The sequence below is a fragment of the Microtus ochrogaster genome, unplaced genomic scaffold, assembly GCF_000317375.1.
Source record: "Microtus ochrogaster isolate Prairie Vole_2 unplaced genomic scaffold, MicOch1.0 UNK48, whole genome shotgun sequence".
NCBI classification, from domain to species: Eukaryota; Metazoa; Chordata; class Mammalia; order Rodentia; family Cricetidae; genus Microtus; species Microtus ochrogaster.
The window spans coordinates 192,348-211,295 of record NW_004949146.1 but is presented as its reverse complement, the minus strand read 5'-3'; the positions used below and the strand labels follow the sequence as shown (position 1 = coordinate 211,295).

At 49.6% G+C, this 18,948-nt stretch overlaps 1 protein-coding gene and 2 pseudogenes across 1 annotated transcript; 1 reads left to right on the top strand and 2 right to left on the bottom strand.

Annotated features, from left to right (window-relative positions):
- Positions 1 to 5,325: 5,325 nt before the first annotated feature.
- Positions 5,326 to 6,157, bottom strand: LOC101998203 (annotated as a pseudogene).
- A 2,520-nt stretch (positions 6,158 to 8,677) lies between these two features.
- Positions 8,678 to 9,567, bottom strand: Rprml (reprimo like). Its single transcript, XM_005369384.2, has one exon. The coding sequence runs from the start codon at positions 9,286 to 9,288 to the stop codon at positions 8,935 to 8,937; it is 354 nt and encodes a 117-aa protein (XP_005369441.1). The 5' UTR covers positions 9,289 to 9,567; the 3' UTR covers positions 8,678 to 8,934.
- Positions 9,568 to 18,569: 9,002 nt separating this feature from the next.
- Positions 18,570 to 18,901, top strand: LOC101997607 (annotated as a pseudogene).
- Positions 18,902 to 18,948: the final 47 nt, after the last annotated feature.

Genomic DNA, 18,948 nt, shown 5'->3' with positions numbered 1-18,948 from the left:
TAAGTAGGAGGAGACATCTAGGTTGGGAAAGAAGAAAAGAGAGAATGAGGGAGAAGAGCAGGAAGAGCTCAGGGCCAGACAGACACGGAACAAGCGGGCAAAGCAGGACGGACAGAATGAAAGAAAAGTAAAAAGCCCCGAAGCAGAACGTAGATAAAGAGAAACTGGTTATGAGAGCTAGTGGGACAAGCATAAGATAAGGCTGAGCGTTCATTACTACAATAAGTCTCAGTATCATGATTTGGGAGCTGGTTGGTGGCCCAAAAGATAGCCTGTGAGAGTGTGCCAATTCTGAAGGTCCAGAAACTTCTGCTTTTGGTGAAGAAATCAGCCCTGTCCTAAGTGCTGCTCTTCTTCTGTGAAGACTGGAGAAGACAATGTCATGGGACTGAGAAGAACAGAGATCCCATCACCCCTGACAAGCTCCCCCTCCTGTCTCCACCAAGATGCCAGATACGGATTCTGTGGCAAGTGTGTCACCTCTGCATGACTCAGTCTGGACGACATCCGCTGCATCAGGAGTGCCCACCTAGGCCCATCTGACACAGAGAGTCACCAATTTAAAGCCTAGGGGTCAGTTTGTAGCACAGCTAAAGATAACCAAACAGCTACCAGTTCAAGGTTGCTGGACCCAGGACTTGCTAAACCTTCCCCCATTTACTCTTCCAACAACACTTAATGTGTAACTGTGATTTCCCCTTTCAAATAAGGACTCAAGAAGACTGCCACACAGCTATGCAGGACAGAGCCTGGGCTTGAGTCAAGGGTTTCTTGATTGTGGGCTCCATGCTCCCACCCACTGCATTTTGTGGCCAGATGGGGACAATCGGGGTGGAAAACACATGATGTTCCCGAGCAAATCCCTACGCCCTCCAGTATGAGCTCCTCTGCGGTGACCCTTTCTTCCTTTCATCACTCTGTGTTCCAGAGGAGGAAGGGCATGTAGATGCTCCACCTGGGAACCGCCTCACTTTTCTTTCTGTTCGAGTGAGAAAGTGTTCCTGACAGGGAGTGTGTCCTGATCTCTGTCTGCCATTACCAGTGGGAAGGCTGGGCTTCATGAAGTGAGGAAGGACTGTCACCCAGGTTTCACAGATAAGGGAGGAAATGGCCTCTAATTTGTTCCTGAGAGAGATCATCCTGTTAGGGTACATCACCAGACCTCTCCTCTGGGGTTCTCTGAACCCCAAGATTCCATAAAGTCTCTTTCTCCAGCTTCACATGGGTTCTGGGCCTACAGCTGAGATGCTCTGAGCCCAGCAGGCTGTAAGAGTGCTAATATCATGACGATCCATGAGAATAGACCTTGGCCCAGGTGTTCTGCCTGCGGGGCTTCAGGACCATGGACAGCTCAGCGGTCTCGCTACCTAGCAGCAGGAAGGAGGTGGGAGACTGGGTACTCCTCAGGCAGAGCACGGAAATAATACAAGAATCCAGGAGTCTGGCCTCGTCATTTTGCATGAGAGGACACTCAGGAAAGGTGAGAGACTACTTGTCCAAGGCCTCACACCAGGTCAACAGGGAGTCTACGCCCTCTCACCTCTTCCAGGCTCTCACATACCTGACTCCTCAGTGACCAACTTGAATCAAAGTCTCCCAAAAGGAAAACCTCATGCTCTTGGGAATGAGCAGGAGAAACAAAATTAAAGAAAAGGGAGAAATAAGAGAAACTGCAAGAGTTCCCGGCCCTGATGGAAAGGTCTGTGATTTGGCCCCTAACTGCACACAAATTCTTGCCAGGAGCTTCCTACTTCACCAAGGTGATGTGGCCTTTCAGAAACATTTCTGTTACTATGGCAACCTCATCCCGAATCTTATCTCCATGGCAATTCATTAGAGTTTCTTTTACCTTCTGGTGTGTATACATGTGAATGCCTATACATATACCACTTCCCAAATTAATGCAAAATCACATTTGTTTTTAAAGTGGTGTCTCTCATTATTCAAATCTGCAAGCCAGGAGAACAACTAGGCACATTTGAAGGTGGGCAGGGCCCAGACCATAGGGAAAGGTCCCCGGTGCTCTTTGAGGCAGCTCTGCCTTCTCATCTCTATTAAAACTTCCCCTGGTCATAGAGTCCATAAATTCATGCACAGACATAAAGAACCCCTGCTGGTGCCCTGCTCATAACAAAGGCTTGGGCTGTCTGTGCTGGGGAGAAGTGCTAGGTAAGGAGAGAGAAGCCCGGGGGGCCCCTGACTGCCACCTCTCAGTTCACAGAGGTGCCCTCTTGCTGTGTTTGCCCCTGTACCCCACTTTGAGGCACTCCTGGAGCTAGTGGGCTAGGTGGTGAGTGTCCAGAAAGGAGGCGTCCACCATCCAAATGCTGCTTCCTCTTCCTTCCGTCCCTGAGCCTCAATTTCTTCTATTTCATGGTGTGAGCATTATGCAGTACCTTCAGCCGGACCCTGCAGAGGACCAGGGCTACTCGGACAGCCGTTGGCGAGTGATGACCAAGCTCTGTCCTGTCGGTCAGAAGATGCATTCAAACAGTTCCATTCTACAAGAAGAAGCAGGCCCAGGGGGTGAGGCTTAAGTGGAATTGCTTACAGGATACCAATAATGCAGATGAGTGACCAGGAACCGGAGAGAGGGGTGCCACCCCGTGGGCGTTTCCAGACCTGGCCTAAGACTCTGAATTCTTGAATCACATGATCGGCTCCCTTTCCCATGGTAAGAGAGAGCTTTTCCCAAGCCCTCTGTGCACCACTGGCTCCATCTTTCTCTCATCGCATCCCTCCACTCTCACCCTGTGCCAGTCACCTCAGTGGTAGAAAGTTACACAGATAGAGCGGAGCAAAAGACACAGGATATGGATGGAGGCCGACATGAAGACACCAGATCCTAGCTCTGCCACTGCCTGGCTAAACCTGATGTTTTGTTCATTCATTCGTTTTGTTTTGAGCATGCATGGTCTCGTTGGTGAATGCTAACACCTAAGGTTGCTGCGAACATTAAATGGGAGATGTTAAAAAAAAAGTCTGGCTCATAGATGGGTTCAGATGAGTGCAGACTCCACCCTGGAGAATGAAGGCTCTTCCTGGAGAGATGATGCCAAGAGAACCATGGGAGAGAAGCTTGGGCAGGAGCTCCCTGGCGACCGTGAGTCATAAGCTAAGCGTTCTCATCAAAGTCCATCTGCAAGGTGGGGTGGAGCACAGCTGGAGCCTTTCCACTCACCTGGAGACAGGGTGACACCCAGCTGCAGGGGATCCATAGGCTAAAGGGTGACAGGAGCATAAGGAGAACCTGTGGTGCACGTGATGTCAGGCCCCAGCGTGACCCTATCACTGTATGCTGCTAAGTGAAAACTGAAAACAGACACACGTTTCCAACTGTTCAAATCATGTTCAAAATGGCACATATGCTATAAGAACATTTTTTTAAATTAAAAAGCCCAATTTTTGCTGTTTTGATCCCTAAACATACAAAAGGAATTATAGCAAAGGATCCACGCTGATTCTTCCTGGCCGAAGGGCTGGGGCTACTACTGCCCATTCTCTAGGTGGTTGTTGTTGCTGTAAATGTAAATTTCCTTGTGGAATAATTTTACAAGAAAAAACACACTGAGTGTGACCTCCACAGATTGCACGCACTGGTCTGAGCTAACGTTCAAGGACCCAAGCAAGGCTTTGGGGCTCTGTGGTTCAGTACCTCATGCCACCTTGACTAACCCCATCCTCAGTTGTCTTTGAACCTCATGTGGATCAGGGCAGAGATGCGTGGACACTTTAAAATCTATCTTTTCACTTACTTCGCGATGCTATTGAGAGCTCTCACTTCTCACCCTCCCGGAGGTCAGCTAATGTGCTTATGGATGAGGGGACTCAAACTTCAGCAGGGTGAGCTGCTTTCTCTGGCATCCGGGAAATCTGAGGCTTGTCTCTTCAGTCCCAAGCCCCGTGTCTATGTGTATACCTGCCTAACCCTCAACCCACTGCCCAGTCTTTGTTCTTTTTGTTTTGTTTTGTTCTCTGAGTCGAACTACACCCCTTAAGGTGCCTTTCCTCCCCAACAAGGGATGACATTGTATGGAATATGGAGGAGAGGGCCCGGGCCTGGCTTTGAGGAAAGGTCTTCTTCACCGGAAGGCTATGTGGTTGGCAGAGGACACAGGCGCCATGAGGTAGGGATGGGACCACCTCAATCATCCCCCTCAATGCTTCTGCTTTGCCTCTTTATTTTCAGCAGACCTGGAAGCAGCTGTGGTTGGCCGACCTGTGTGTAGACAGAACTCTGAAGGTGGGGCATTGGCAGGGCAGAGGGGAGACCTGAGCCTCCTTCTGGGCCGCTTGCTTTGCTTCACCTTCCTCTCTCCTTTTCGCCTCCCCCTCCCATCTTCTCCCTGCTCCCCTCCTATCCTCTCCTATCCCCTTTCCTTTTCTCTCTTCCTCCTTCTCTTATTCTTGCTTCCTGCTCTAGCTAGAGTGGAAAGATGTTCCTGCACGGATCCTGGCTCTGGGTCAAGACAAGAGAAGTGGGGGTGGAGAAGGATCCCAGGATGAGGATTCCAGTGGCTGGAACCCTTGGCTGGATGGCAGCTTTGAGCAAAAGGTGGTGGCATCCTGTCACCCTCCAACACAGTTCTGCTCATCAAAGAACCATCAGCTGGGGGATGAGGTCACTGGTGGCAGACATTGGGCTCTTTCGCTTGCTCTCTTCTTTTCTTCTGAAACCAGCTCTGTCACCCCAGGCTACTGCTGACCCGATGTGGTGCTGGGATCAGTGGTGGGCGGGGCTCGACGGCAGCTGTCTACTTTTCCAGAGGAATTTTGACAGGCAAGTGGGGAGGGACTGGAGATGTGGGTGGTGGCGCTCCCAACTGTCCCCTGCTCCAGGATCAGAGGACAGGGCATAGAAGACATGATTGGGTTCCAGCTGCCCTATCCCAGGACTGGTGTTGGTGCATGCTGGGAATGGACTCTTGCAGACCCCTGGCCCAGGACCACAGTAGACTTGCTGTTGATGTTAGTTGAGAGAATGAACGTGAGCAAGTCCAATCTCCTTGCCCACAACAGCAACTGAGAGGGTATCTGCTCCTCTTTCTCAGCAAGGTGTTAGTGTGTGTCTCGGGCAGCTTCTTTGGGTCTTGGTTTCCTCATCTGTACAATGAGAGTGTTGATAAAGCCTTCCTTAGTAAGATAAGAAGTCGGTGCTTCACAAATTAGGGACCTCAAAAAGTGTTCCCATTCTTCTTATGAAAGAACTTTGAAAACAGCAAAACGTGGCATGAATATGAATTGTTATTATTTTCCTGTTCAGGATTCTCATTTCAGAGAGCCAGTTCCATTTTACTGGGGAAGGAGTTCATACATTAAATAAAGTTTTTTTTTCAAGGTCTGATCATTTATTTGTTACCCTTACAAACTTATTTTTGACTGGACTCAGACTTAGAAGTAGAAGCTCTCAGCGAGGACAGCCTTCGCCTCTTGGCAATCTGTTCCTGGCGCTTTTCTTTGGCTTCCTTCATTCTCTTGGCCAAAAGTTTAGCATATTCTGCAGCCTCCTCCTTGTTTTTCTTTGTTCGTTGCTTCTTCAGAGCAATACGCTGGCGTTTGTGTTGCAGAACACGCGGAGTCACAAGACGCTGAATCTTGGGTGCCTTGGTCCTGGGCTTTTTACCTTCTTTGTTTAAAGGCTTTCTAACAACGTACTGGCGGACATCATCTTCTTTAGAAAGATTAAAAAGCTTTCGAATTCTGCTAGCTCTTTTAGGTCCCAACCGACGAGGCACAGTAGTATCTTGTCAGTCCAGGAATATCCTTCTCTCCTTTTCTTACAATAACTAAGTTGAGAACACTCAGATTGGCACCCACAATGCATCCTCGGACAGATTTGCGCTTCCTCTCTCCGGTTCTCCTTGGTCTATAACAAGAATGCCCCTTACTCAACAGCAGGCGCACTCTGCCATGGGTCAGGACACCTTGTTTCATGGGAAAACCTTGTTTGTCATTGCCGCCACTGATTCGGACCACGTAACCCTTCCACTCTTCACCCAGGGCATCGGCAGCCACTTCCGTGGCCATGCGCTTCTCATAGAAGGTCCGAAGCTTGCGTTCATCGTCCACTTCGATGAGCTTCTGGCAGCCGGTGGCTGGGAAGGAGATATTCAGCTTCATCTTCGCACATCCAACCGCCTAGGAGGCGCCACGAAAAAGAGCTACATTAAATAAAGTTAATGGTAATGCTGGTATCTTTCTTTATTGGCTGTCCCTCAGGTGTCAGGCCCTGTGCTGGCCATGCCACATGAATGTCACAGGTGCTCTGAGTCCTACCACTTCGAGTGTGTAGACAAGGAAACTGAGGTGCAGAAGAGTTGAGCTACGTCTTTGCAGCCACAGAGCCAGGAAGCAGAACAGTGAGGATTCCTCAGATAAGGATTCTGCCTTCCTCCTTGCTGAGTCTGAGACCACCTGAGATGTGGCCCCTGTATCACGAGCCAGCCTCATGGGGAGAATCTTGCTGCACAAGGGTTGGGGACAGAGGAAGAATTTTCTCCCAAAGTCCCAAGGCTTGAGAGCACCGTGCCTCACTGGTTTCTACCTCCCATAATCCTTCCTCCTCTTGTTTGAGGGTTACAAAATTTAATCATACCCCCCCTTTTGGGGGCTGCAGGAGTAAGGATGATCACAGACATGGCTGCTCCTCTTCCCCTCCTGGAATCTGTGCCTGCCTGCCCTTTCTTCCTTGAGTCCGGTTTTTGCATGCACCTGCATGTGTGAACAAGCACCCATGCAATTTTCCTATGAATGCATGCTTGAACATTGTGGAATGGGCAGCCAGACATCCATGGTAAGCCTGGAGTGTTGTTGCATGCATGTAAAATTGGCACACAGGAAACGAAGACAGGAGCATCTTGAGTTCAAGGCCAACCTGGGTTACAGAGGGATACTTCTCAAACAGGTCTTTGCAGTGAGAGAGCCTCTGCAAGGCTTCTCCGCTAAGGCTTTCCTTTATTGGTGACTTTAAGCACTGAACTCTTGAACCAGCTCCCTCTCGTCACATTAGTACCAGGAAGTTCTTGTTGTTCACTGGAACCTGGCCAGGCAGACATCTGAAGCCCTTATTCTTCCCCAATCTCCCATCTCCTTCTTTAGGGGGAGTTAAAGAGACTCCCTGCTGTGGTCTGAGTGGCATTATTCTGGCCACTAGGTGCCCCAGACTCTAGGTACCTGTGCTAACTCATGCCAAGAATCCAGAATCACAGTGTTCAAGTTTTCCCATCTTCTCAGCCTCTCCCCATCCAATCTGATAGGCTACCAGAGACAATGCTAATCATCAGCATCCTAATATTCATTTCATGCTGTGGATGCTGTGAGGGGGATTGTATCAGATATTTGACAAGGGCTCTGTGGTACCTGGCCTCACTGGCCTGTCTATCCTACAGATGAATCCCCAGGTATGTGACTGAATGGCAGGGTGGAGGAAGGGACACAGCTCCATCTCTGTGACTCCACAGAACTGTGTGGGAGACAGGAAGAGTCTGCATCCTTCAGACTCAATTGCCACTTTCGTTTTTGTTAAGAATCTCCCTGCCACCTCCTCCTCACCCCAACTGTTGTCAAAGAGAGACGGTCCCTCCTGCTTCCCATTCTAAAGCCAGAGAAGGCTGCAGCCATCTTCTCTCCCTTTCTCCTTCGTTTCCACCCATGTGGAGAGGAGAGGGCGGGGCATGCTCTCCTTTCCCTAGAAACATTTCTAAGTACTCTATGCCTGAGACTGGCCAAGAGGGTACATGTAGGTCAAAAAACTGGAGGGAAGATGGCCTGGGCACAGTTGTTCTTCAGAGCTAAGACTTGCTGCAAATGCCCCCCTTCACTTCCTTCTGGCTAGTAAGCACCAAGTCCCCACCAAAAGGGGGTTTCAGGTCAACAGAGAGTGGAGGGTGCATTTCTTAATGGGAGGGTCTAGTGCACAGAAGAAATAGTGTTAGCAGGCCATTTAAGGGGCTCATTCCGAGGCCACCCATCTATTACCTGAAAGGGTAAGGCAAAACAAGCTCTTGGATGGGACTTCTGGGCTCAGACTAGAATTTTTATGAGATCCAGCCCCTACCTACCCAAATTAACTTATCTGATATATTTATTTTATTCACAGCCATCCCCCATTTGGATTCCGTTCCCTTTCTTTTTCCACGTCCACTTTATGGAGAAGAATAAAATTTCCAATGATTTAATTAATCTCACCAGCTGTCTGACTGCCCCAAAGGACCTGTCTCCTCTACCATAGGAGTAGAAGAAAAACAGTTCTTTGTAGAAAGAAAAAGAAAAAAAAAACCAAGCCAACAAAAACCAATTCCTTTTTCTCTCTCGCTTTGGTCTGAGAACCCAAGGAGCTTCAGGGCTGTCTGCCCCCTAAACTAGGGACAGAAGTAGAACACTATTCGCTTCCTCCCTTCCCCTCAGCATGCGAGCGCGCGGACACACACACACACACACACACACACACACACACACACACTACAAACAGGATGTATCAGGAAACCCGACGGCTATGGTTTTATTACAAAATTTATTTTCAGATACAATGCGAGATCAGCTGCTAAATCTGAGACTCTTCCCGCACCCTCCTCGGAATCAGCCCCCACCAACCTGCCCGAAATCCTTATGCGAGTGACCTCAACCCCGCATTGCATCCTCCTCCCCCCCCCCCCCCCCCCCCCCCCCCCCGCTTCACTCCCACCCTGCCCGGAATGTCTCTTTGTAAAAAACCTGTGACGAACCCTGCGCTCCCGACCCCCACTGGAGCGCATACAGAGTGAAAGCCCGGAGTGATAGTCCCTTCGTGCACTCTGCTGCTGCTGAGTCCCAAGATGTTCAGGCTGGGGCGGTGCGAGCCACGTCGCTGACCACGGCTGGGGGCTAAAGCCTCCAGGCAGATGTTCTGCGGTCCCTTGCTCGCGGTGCTGCGACGTTGGCGAAGGCGGCCGGAGCTCAGTACAGTCCCAGGATGGCGGCGCCCACGTCCTTGGAGGGCCTGCGCTCCTGCATCAGAAAGTTGATCATGCTCTCGGACTTGATGAGCAGGTTGCAGCCCAGGAAGAAAACACCGAAGACCACGGTGAGCGACAGCACGCAGAGTACGGCGATCTGCGCCACGCGCGACACCCACAGGCTGCGTTCGTCGGGCGCCAGCCCCGCAGGGACCCCGTCGCTGGCGGTCAGCGGTGCGCCCCCGGAGCAGCAGTCTAGCCACGTGCCCAGCCCGTGGCTACGGTTCCCCAGGGCGGCCCGGGCGTCACCACCTGCCTCTTCCAGGCCGCTGTGGTTCAGGAAGCTCGCGTTCATCGCGGCGCAGCGCCCGGGAGTTTGGGCGCGCGGTCCAGGGCGCGCCGGGAGCTGGCAGCGTCCGCGCTGTCGGGGACGCCCGGGGGGCCCCTTGATCACCCTTGAGCTGGGACTAAGGGAAGGCGGGAGGCAACCCACGCGCTGGTACTCTCGGTCCGCCTACCTCCCCGGCGGGAAACCGGCGGCCGGGAATAGAGAGCAACAGGCGGCGCACGAGCTGGAGGGAGCCAACAAACAGTGCGTGGCAGTCGCCCACGGAGATCCACGCCAGCCGTGCCGCCCCGCCCCTGGCAACCGCCGAGCTCCGCCCCGCCCTACCCCTCCCTGCTCCAGCCCACTCGCGGAGCCCAGACTGTGGGGACACGAATCCCTCCCAGCGTGCAGCCTGCGCAAAGCTGGCTTGAAAGAGTCAAAACGTTTGGGCAGCTCCCGCCCTCGGGCCAAGTAACCTTGACTCACTCTGGGCAGCTGCGGTTTTGTTCTGCTTAGAAATAAAGCTGCCCCAAGGAGCAGGTTCCCGGAACTGTGGCTCCAGAGGCGATCTGGAACCCTTCTCCACTTCATTTAAGGAGCACGTTGCCTACTTCACCGGGCTTGGTTCTGGGTGGCCAGGCCGTGCCATACTATCCCTGCTGGAGCCTCTCAGCTTTTCCCTGGCTGAAGGGTGTCACAGCCATGAGAGCTCTTTGTCTCCTACCCTATGTCAGGCCCCACACACCAACCCTACTTAATACATTCATTAAAATTAAGTCATTTGGGGGAATTTTTATTTGCTTGTTTGCTTGTTTAATAGAAACAGTCATTGTAGACGGTTTAGGAAGATGAATTAGCAAAAGTGTGTGTGTTGGGGGGGGAGACCCTCTAAAACTGCAAAATCCTGCAGTCCGGGGTTATTATTTTCTAGCACAAACTCTTCCCCGTTGTCTCTATTTGTGTTCCACACTGCAAACGGGAATGCAGTGTCCTGACTCCTGTAACGAACATGCTGTTTCGTTCTGCAAGTATCTGGCCCAGTCAGTCTGGGCTTTGCTTTTGGCAGCAAGGTTTCTTTAGAGAAATGCTTGGTTCCATCGTTCGCTCATTCTTCTGGTCAGATCAGAGCGTAACCTGGACTTGGAGTCCATGTCCTTGACTCCGTCCAGCTGAAGCCCGGCTGTCTGATACAAAAGGGTGGGAGTAAGAAGAAAGTAGGGGACCTTTCAGGGCAATGCCTGTTCCAGTGAGCATGACCAGCATACATGGCCAATGTCTCGGTCCATAAGCTTTCAGTTATTCCTGCCTATTCCCGACCCCGTCCACCATCCCTGGGGAGATTTCTTTGGATAACTTAGTGTGGAAGGAGGGACCAGAGATGTTTGCCCTTGACCTGGAAAAAGAGAGCTTGGGTTTGGGGAAAGGAAAAGAGACCACCCCACCTGACTGAAGACAGATCTAGGCTATTCACTAAGATCTTGCTGGGACAAGAGTTAGCCAGTTGCCTGTGTCCATCTGATTGGAGGCAGGCAGAGCAGGAAACTTCACAGTGGAGGGAGGAGAGCCCTGGGGTGGTTGGATCTGGAAGTAACTAGGCTGGGTGGCTCTGGCACAGAGTTCCTTACAAGAGTCCTTCCAGGTTTTGACTAAAGCCACAGTCATCTGAAAGGTAGGCTGGGGCAAAAGGATTAGCTTCCCAGATCTCTCCATCTTAGTTAGGGTTTCTATTGCTGTGAAGAGACACCATGGCCATGGCAACTCTTATAAAAGAAAACATTAATTGGGGCTGGATTACAGTTCAGAGGTTTAGTCCATTATCATCATGGCGGGAAGTATGGTGGCATGCAGGCAGACACCTGTTGGAGAGGTATCTGAAAGTTCTACGTCTGGATCAACAGGCAGCAGGAAGAGAGAGTGAACCATTAGGCCTGGCTTGAGATTCTGCAACTTCAAAGCTCATCCCCAAAGATATACTTCCTCCAACAAGCTCACACCTCCTTATAGGCCCACTCCCTGAGTCTAATGGGGCCATTTTCATTCAAACTACTACTCTCCCTCAGTTGGCTGTTGGCAGGAACCTCAATCCCTCACACTGGCCTTTCCATTTTTTTTCACTTTCCTCATGGCCAAACTTGGAGAATGTGCTAGAAAATGAACAACTGGTAGAAGTGAGAGGGAAGAAAAACGGAGGCTGCAAAACCAAATGCATCAGCAGCTCTCACTGTTGTTGAACTCTCGATGCAAGCCTTGGTGAAAGAAGCCCTTACTTCCAGAGACCTAGAAGACAAATCTTACAAGGTCGTAGCTGGCAGTGTGTCACAGACAGTATATAAACCCATAATGCTCACAAGCAAGCCCACACTCTTTCCAGCACTTGATGTATGTGGGCGGAGAGATATGTAGATCTATGTCACTGGGAAGGAAAGATGGGAAGTCCAAGGTGTGGGGTGGGGCCTCAGAAAGCCACAGTTGTTTGTCTGCCACCCTCCAGAGAGAAGGAAGCAGGTGCCTTTGGGCCAAGCTGCCACCCACAAGGGACTATTTTTACCCTCTACCTCAGCCACAGACTGCATCCCTCAGATCTGGAAGGGCCATGTGGACAACCTGGTCCCCAAGAGGAACTGCCAGGGGCCACCCAGAGGCTGCAATGTCCTGTCCTGCATCTGTTCGAATGAACCTTTAGTTCTCTGGCATGTGTGGCCCATCAGGGTTAGGCCTCACCCTGAAAACTAGAATGTCCTCATGAGCAGATACTGGAAACTACGCTGTAAATAGGCTAAATACAATGTTCTATGCACACAAGAGTTATTGTAACAGAGGTTAGACCAAGTTAGTTTGCATGTTCAACCATCCCTTCTCTCCCCTTTAAAAAAAGTAAACGGTTGACCATGGAAAGACAGTGCACTTGGGAGAGGCCGAGAGCCCTTGAGTGGAGTTTACTCTGTGAAGCGCTGCAAGCAGCCCTCCTTGGTTCCTGTTTACACAATTCATTACTTAGCGAGCTCTTCCTGAGGCAAATTTGCCTTCTGCCCAGTTCCTGTCCAAATGACCTCACGTTTCCAGTTGGCAGACGGGAGGGAAGCCAATGACAGTTTTTACTGCACTGGGTACAGAATTGTACACTAGTTGCTTTGTTCGCCCCTTGTTCACACAATGATGGCACTAGGGTTGTGCCCAGTCTGCTGTGGCAGGTGTGTAGAGGGGAGAGGGAGGCCCTCAGACTGTGGAAAGGGGCAGTACCAATATAAGCGTTGCAAAATGGAGAGCAGATACATTTGTCATGGGTATGAGGGACTTTATGCCTCACCTTCTGCCACCTGTCTGATTTAGGCTTGATTGACTGACTGACTGACTGACTGACTGACTGACTGACTGACTGACTGACTGATTGAAGAGAGGTCTTGCTATAGTGTCCTGGCTGACCTGGAAATCAGGATGTTCCTGCCTCAGCTTTATGGGTGCAGGATAACAGGTGAAACACCATGACCAGTTGGTTCACGTTTTATAAAATATTAGACTTAGCGTGATTAATAAAGACCCAGAGACAGATACTGGGGTTCAACGTGAAGGTCAGCAAAACAGCCAGCCAGTGGCTCTTACCTCGACCTCAGTCCGAAATGGCAATTCTGCCTCCAGAACTCTCAGAGTGAGACTGTGTGTGAGAGCTGTTTCCTCCCGTTTTATATTCCAGTCTAGTGCTGGGATTAAAGGTGTGCACCACTACCTCCCGGTTTCTATGGCAAACTAGTGTGGCTACTGGGATTAAAGGTGTGTGCAACCACTGCCTGCTCTGTAAGGCTGACCAGGGCGGCTGTTTCACTCTCTGATCTTCAGGCAAGTCTTATTTATTAAGATACAAATGAATTATCCCTACAAGTAGAGTTGCAGAGATCTAGAATATGGTTCTGCTGGGCTCTTGGTTGGCTGTGTGATTCTGGACAAGTCAGCCCTCCTCTCTGGGGTTTTGAATGTTTCCTCCACTAAGCTGGGGAGATGGCCTAGGGAAGTGCTTGCCTTGCAAGTGTGGGGACCTGAGTTTGATCCTTATAAACCACGTTTCTAAAAAGGTGGGGGCATGTTCACATATCATATACTTGTAATACCAGAGCTTGCAAGGCAGAGACAGGACTCCTGAGACTCACTGACCAGATAACCTAGCCTACTTGGTGGGTTCCCACCAGTGAAAAACCCTACCTCAAAAAGTGGGGGTAGATAGTGACTGAGGAACAACCCCTGAGGCTGATCTCTGACTTCCACAAGCATGTACACACACACACACACACACACACACACACACACACACACACACACACACAGAAACTCTTCACTAAAACTTTCTTAACAAAAACAGATTAGTGTGGACCAGGTGAGCTGCGATCTGCTTTCCTGTGCCCTGTGCATGGAAAAGCATGAAGCCCAAGGTCTTTGTCTGGTCTGCCCCCAAAGTGTCTGAGCTTCATGACCCCAACTGTAGAGGAGGTTGGTCACTATCTGCAGCTCTCAAACTGTCCTCTCTGGAGCAGCGATTCTGTAACGTCTGCAACATGAGACACTGACCCGAACAGGTTTCTTTGCTGCAAGACTTCTCTGGACCTTAAGCTCGTGCTATGCTTTGGGAGTTCCCTACGGGGGATTTGGGATGCAGCACTCCTGAATATCAACCAATATCTTGTGTTATGAAGCAGCACCTAGAGCACTTTGGGAAATTCTCTGTAGCTCCTCTTAAGGCTCCGTTTCTTTATGCAGAACATAGATTAGATGATGCTGCAAAGTTAAATAAGGCCGTGCCTGGCACAGCACCTGGCACAGAGTAAGCGCTCAATAAATGCTGGTAGCTATTATCTCTAACGAGGTCCTTCCTTTTCAGCACTGACATTCTGTACTTCCAACTGCAGCATGTAATTAAACCGCAAAGCATCTGGCTTCCCGAGCAGAAAGAACAAGCCTGGAGGAAGGAAAAGTGGGAGAAGGCTCCTTCTGGGCTGCCCATTTGTGCACCAGCCTCCCCACCAGCCAGTACAACAGGGAATGGAGTAAGATGCCAGCCCTTAATGACAGGGCTTGAGGAGCCTGCAGTTCCCTGTTAGCGTGGACCCTTGGGGGATATTTGCCAGTGCAGACATCTGGAGGGAAAATCAAGGCTGCTTTATGGTTGCTGAAGTTTGAATAGGCTTGGAATGTCCCCCAAGGGTTCATGTGTTGATGACTTTGTTCCTGGTATGGTAGTCCTGGGAGACAATGCAACTTTATCTTTAAGGGACCTCTAGACTAGGCATGGTGGCTCACGCCTATAGTACCAGCATGCGGAGGTAGGGTAACAGGCTCAGGCAGGTGAACTCCCATATGTTCCAGTAAAGCCTGGGCTACAGTGTGAGGCCTTGTCTCACAAAAACAAAAGGAAGGGCTGGGGATGTAGCTCAGCTGGTAGAACACTTGCATAAGGCCCAGGGCTTGAACTCCAGCACGGTATAAACTGTGCACGGTGTCGCAGACCTGTAATTCCAGCCCTGTTGAAATAGAGGCAGTTGGATCAGAAGTTCAAGGTCATCCTCTCTCTGCTAACTGACAAGTTAGACCCACTTGGGATATATGGTACCCTGTCTCAAAACAATAAAATGGGGTGCCACCTCTGAGAAGTCATGGGGAGCAGGACAGTCCCACCACAAGGATCCCAGGTCAGAGAAGAGGACAGAGAAACTTAGTAAGAACAAGCTGGTTAAAAATGATAGCTAGGGGTAGACAAGGTAAGCTGGACACCCAGAGGAGAGGCCACAAGCTACTGGAACACAGGAAGCTTCAGGTGGCCTCTCAGGTGGCTTAGCGATGCCAACTCTGGCTGAGGCATGGAAAGCCACCCCCAGGCTTCATGAACATATCTAAGGGCTCAGCACTGAGTCTCAAAGGTAATTGGATGGCAATCAGATACTGGCCCAGGGAAGGACCAGGCATATAGTGCCTCTCGTCCCTTGCATCAGGGCCTGGGAAAGCAGGATGTGATTTCACATTCGGTTGTTAGGGAAAGTGCCTTTGAACTCTGGACATTAAACAAGTACTTGGGGCATAGAGGCACAGGGGCTAGCTCTGGCTAAGCTTGTATTCAATCTTGTGAGGGAAGCCTGGCCTGGGGAAAATGGGTAATACTTGCTCTGTCTGCCTGAAACACCACCCACTGTTTTGAGGACTTTCTCTTCTCCACTGTAACCAGTTACAGTAGGAGCTGCCCCTGACACTTTCTTTTTCAGAAACAAAGGACCTGTGATAGTGCCTGGGTCAATCCTAGTATCTCTTCCACCCAAACTGTGTAGGCACGAGGATCCATCCGCCTGTGACCTGTGATCGACTGTTAGGTAACACAGATGAACCAGGAACTCACATATTCCACAAACCAGCCATATGACTTCTTCTGGTCAATGACGACTGAAAAAGCTAGGGGCAGTTTGAGAAAAGATTATTTCTGGGACTGGCTGTCTTGGTACACTCAACACACAGGATCTTAACTGCAGAGCCAGGTCCTTTGCATGCAGTACCCATGGAGGCCAGAAGTGGGCGACAAACCCTTTGGAACTGGAGTTACAGCTCGTTGTTAGTGGCAGAGTGGATGGATGCTGAGAAGTGAATCTGGGTTCTTTGCAAGAGCAGCCAGTGTTCTTCACTGCTGAGCCATCTCTCCAGCCCTTGGCTAGATGAAAGTTATAATGTTTCATTTGAAAAAGGACCTTGCTTCTGAAAATAGCATAGGACTACTATCATGAGAAAATGATAGTTTGACACTACAAGGGTTGGTTTCAAAGGAGACATCCACACTTGCTTTTTATAAGACAGATCAGTGACTAGCTGATGGACTACATCTAGCCACCACCTGTTTATACAAAGTAAGTTTACTGCAACAGACTCAGTCACAGACGCATTCTCTGTGGTTGACTTTGTGCCATGAAAACAGAACCAAAGTTCCAAAGTTCCTTGCTATGGTCAGCAAGGGCTAAAATAGTACTATGTGCGTCTTTATTTATTTATTTTAAAAAATGCTGCTACCTCCTGCTTCATAAGAATTTAAAAGAGGGAACTTGGTTGGAGAGATGGCTCAGCCGTTGAGAGCATGTACTGCCTGAAGTGGCATTGCATAGCAACCATGCCAATGTCGCTAAGAAAGACATTATGTGCTTGTGATGGTTAGCTGTTAGCATATCCTAGAGCCATCTGAAAAGGGTCTGAACAAGAGACTGTCTGCTTTGGATTGCCCTGTGGGCATGTCTGTAGGGATTGTCTTAACCAAGTCAACTGATATGAAAAGAGCGTGCCCAGTGTGGGCAGTGCCATTCCCTAGGCAAGAGATCCTGGACCTTTTAAGAGTGGAGAAACCAAACTGATCACAAGAAGGCAATCAGGCAGAATACATGTATCCATTTCTCTCCACTATTCACTGGGAATGTAATGTGACCAGCTGTTTCAAGCTCTTTTCACGATGACTTCCCAGGAGTGATGGACTGTCACCTGGAATTGAAAGCTAAAACAAGTTCTTTCTCTCCTAAATTGTTTATTGTAGGGGTATGTTGCACAAGTAATAGCAACCCAGAGACAGATATTGAGGTTCAACCTGAAGATCGGAAAAGCAAAGCAGCCAATCACTAGAAAGACCTTTACCTTTACCAGATCTTCAGACTGAAAGGGCAAGATCATCTCCATGAATCCTCAGACTCCACACTCCACCGAGTTCTTGTCTCTTACCCTTTATATTCTTCTTTCTGTCCAGTCAAACTGCTCCTGTCTCCATCTCCCTAGTTAGTGCTGGGTGAAGAGTCCAAGAGTAAGAATATAGAAATGTAGATTCCAGAAATAAGAATGTAGAAATAAAGAAATACAAAGTTGTAAGCCTAGGAGAATGAGAGCAGGCTGTCGGCAGCTTTCTCAGCAGCTTAAGGATGAACTATTAACAGTGGATTACTTTGCTTTACAACTGATAGCTCTGTCTGCAAGACTGAAGTGGCCCTCTGCAAACTGAGGGTCAGCTTTTAGATAACCCTTCACCCCGCTACTCATGACCAGCAAATGATGTGAAATGAGTTAACTTTTAGCTGATGGGATGTACCTGACTTCCTGGTTGTGCATTTTCCCATACCCTTCCCTGCTATGCAAAACTGGGAGTGTCAGGGGAAGTGCAGAGTTTTGGTAAACACTGTCAGGGAGCACTGTCAGGGAGCACCAGGAAAAAAACAATGGACTAAATACAAACATTAGTTTAGCAAAAAAAAAGAAAAGAAAAGGAAAGAAAAAGAAAACTAAAGAGCTGGGTGTAGGGTTAAGTCAGCCCCTTTAGGGGGCGGGTTTGCCCCGGGCAAATGCGTAAGGGATAAATTGGGCACGTGGGAGGTGGCTCGTCCCTTTTTTCCTGCCTCCTGTGAAACGGCTACGTGGGAACCTCGGTTCTGTAAGTTTATTTGAACATTAAAGCTGTATATATTCTTTAATATCGGCCTTGCATTTATTTACGCCGATACATTTGGTGCCCAACGTGGGGCAGTGGCGGGAGCTGGGTGGTGGAATGCAACCCGCAGCACCTCACTACGAGTGGCGCCCGAAGTGATGGACTAAATCCACTTAAAAACCTGAGAAGGCTTAAAAATAAGGGAGAGAGAGTTTAACACAGATTTTTGCTGTTTGTTGGTGGAGTGCTATAGAGAGAATTCTTGATTCGGCAACAGCAGCAGAAAAAAAAAACCTGCGTCATTTTAAAGTGCGGCTCCCTAGGACTGTGCCGCCAGTGCAAACTCTGGCTTTAAAGCATTTCAAAGGCTTTTATGGGACTGGATGTTTGTGTTCCCGCTTGGGATCGGAAGGAGAGTGCTCTGAGACCACTCCGATGGCTCAGCTCTTCCCGCCTACAACTGGGAAGATGGCAGAATCAGGCTTAGGCAGGCGGAAGAGCATGGCGGATTCCTGCTGCCAGAGAGGTGTTTTCAGACTACACAGTGCTCTGTGTGTCAGATTTGGTTGTAACTTGGATGAAAAGAGTTTCTGTGCTGCACTCTCAGTCTCAGAGTTAAACTGCTGACTGCGGTGCCAATGTGGACTTGCTGTGTGCCTGGAACTGTGCTCAGCTCAGGGGCACCGAATGGATCTGAGGCAGGAGCGGCTACTCCATGCTGAACTGTGCTGACCTCAGGCAGGAACTGCCGTAATTACCATAATAACAGCGCAGTTAAGGTTTAGACTTGGCAGTAAACAGGCAGTACCGTATTACCTGTAAATGGTGCAACTTAAGTTCTTGGCACCTGTGGAGGCCTGCTGGGAACAGGACTTCTAAAGGACATATGTCTGGAAGGCTGTGGTGCAAGGCCACTTTTGCTGGCTATAAGCGAGGTCTCCGGAACCAGAGAGAGCACATGGCTCTCTTTAAATTGAAGGCGTTTATGCCCCAGATGAAACTGAATTCTACTTGGGCAAGAGATGCGCTTATGTGTATAAAGCAAAGAACAAAACAGTGACACCTGGAGGCAAACCAAACAAAACCAGAGTGATCTGGGAGAAAGTAACTCGGGCCCATGGAAACAGTGGCATGGTCCGTTCCAAATTCCGAAGCAACCTTCCTGCAAAAACCATTGGACACAGAATCCGTGTGATGCTGTACCCATCCCAGATTTAAACCAATGAAAAGTAAATAAATAAAAGTGGATTTGTAAAAAAAAAAAA

Excerpts from the sequence above, each read along its gene's own strand:
- Rprml (XM_005369384.2), bottom strand. The coding sequence starts at position 9,288 with ATGAACGCGAGCTTCCTGAACCACAGCGGCCTGGAAGAGGCAGGTGGT.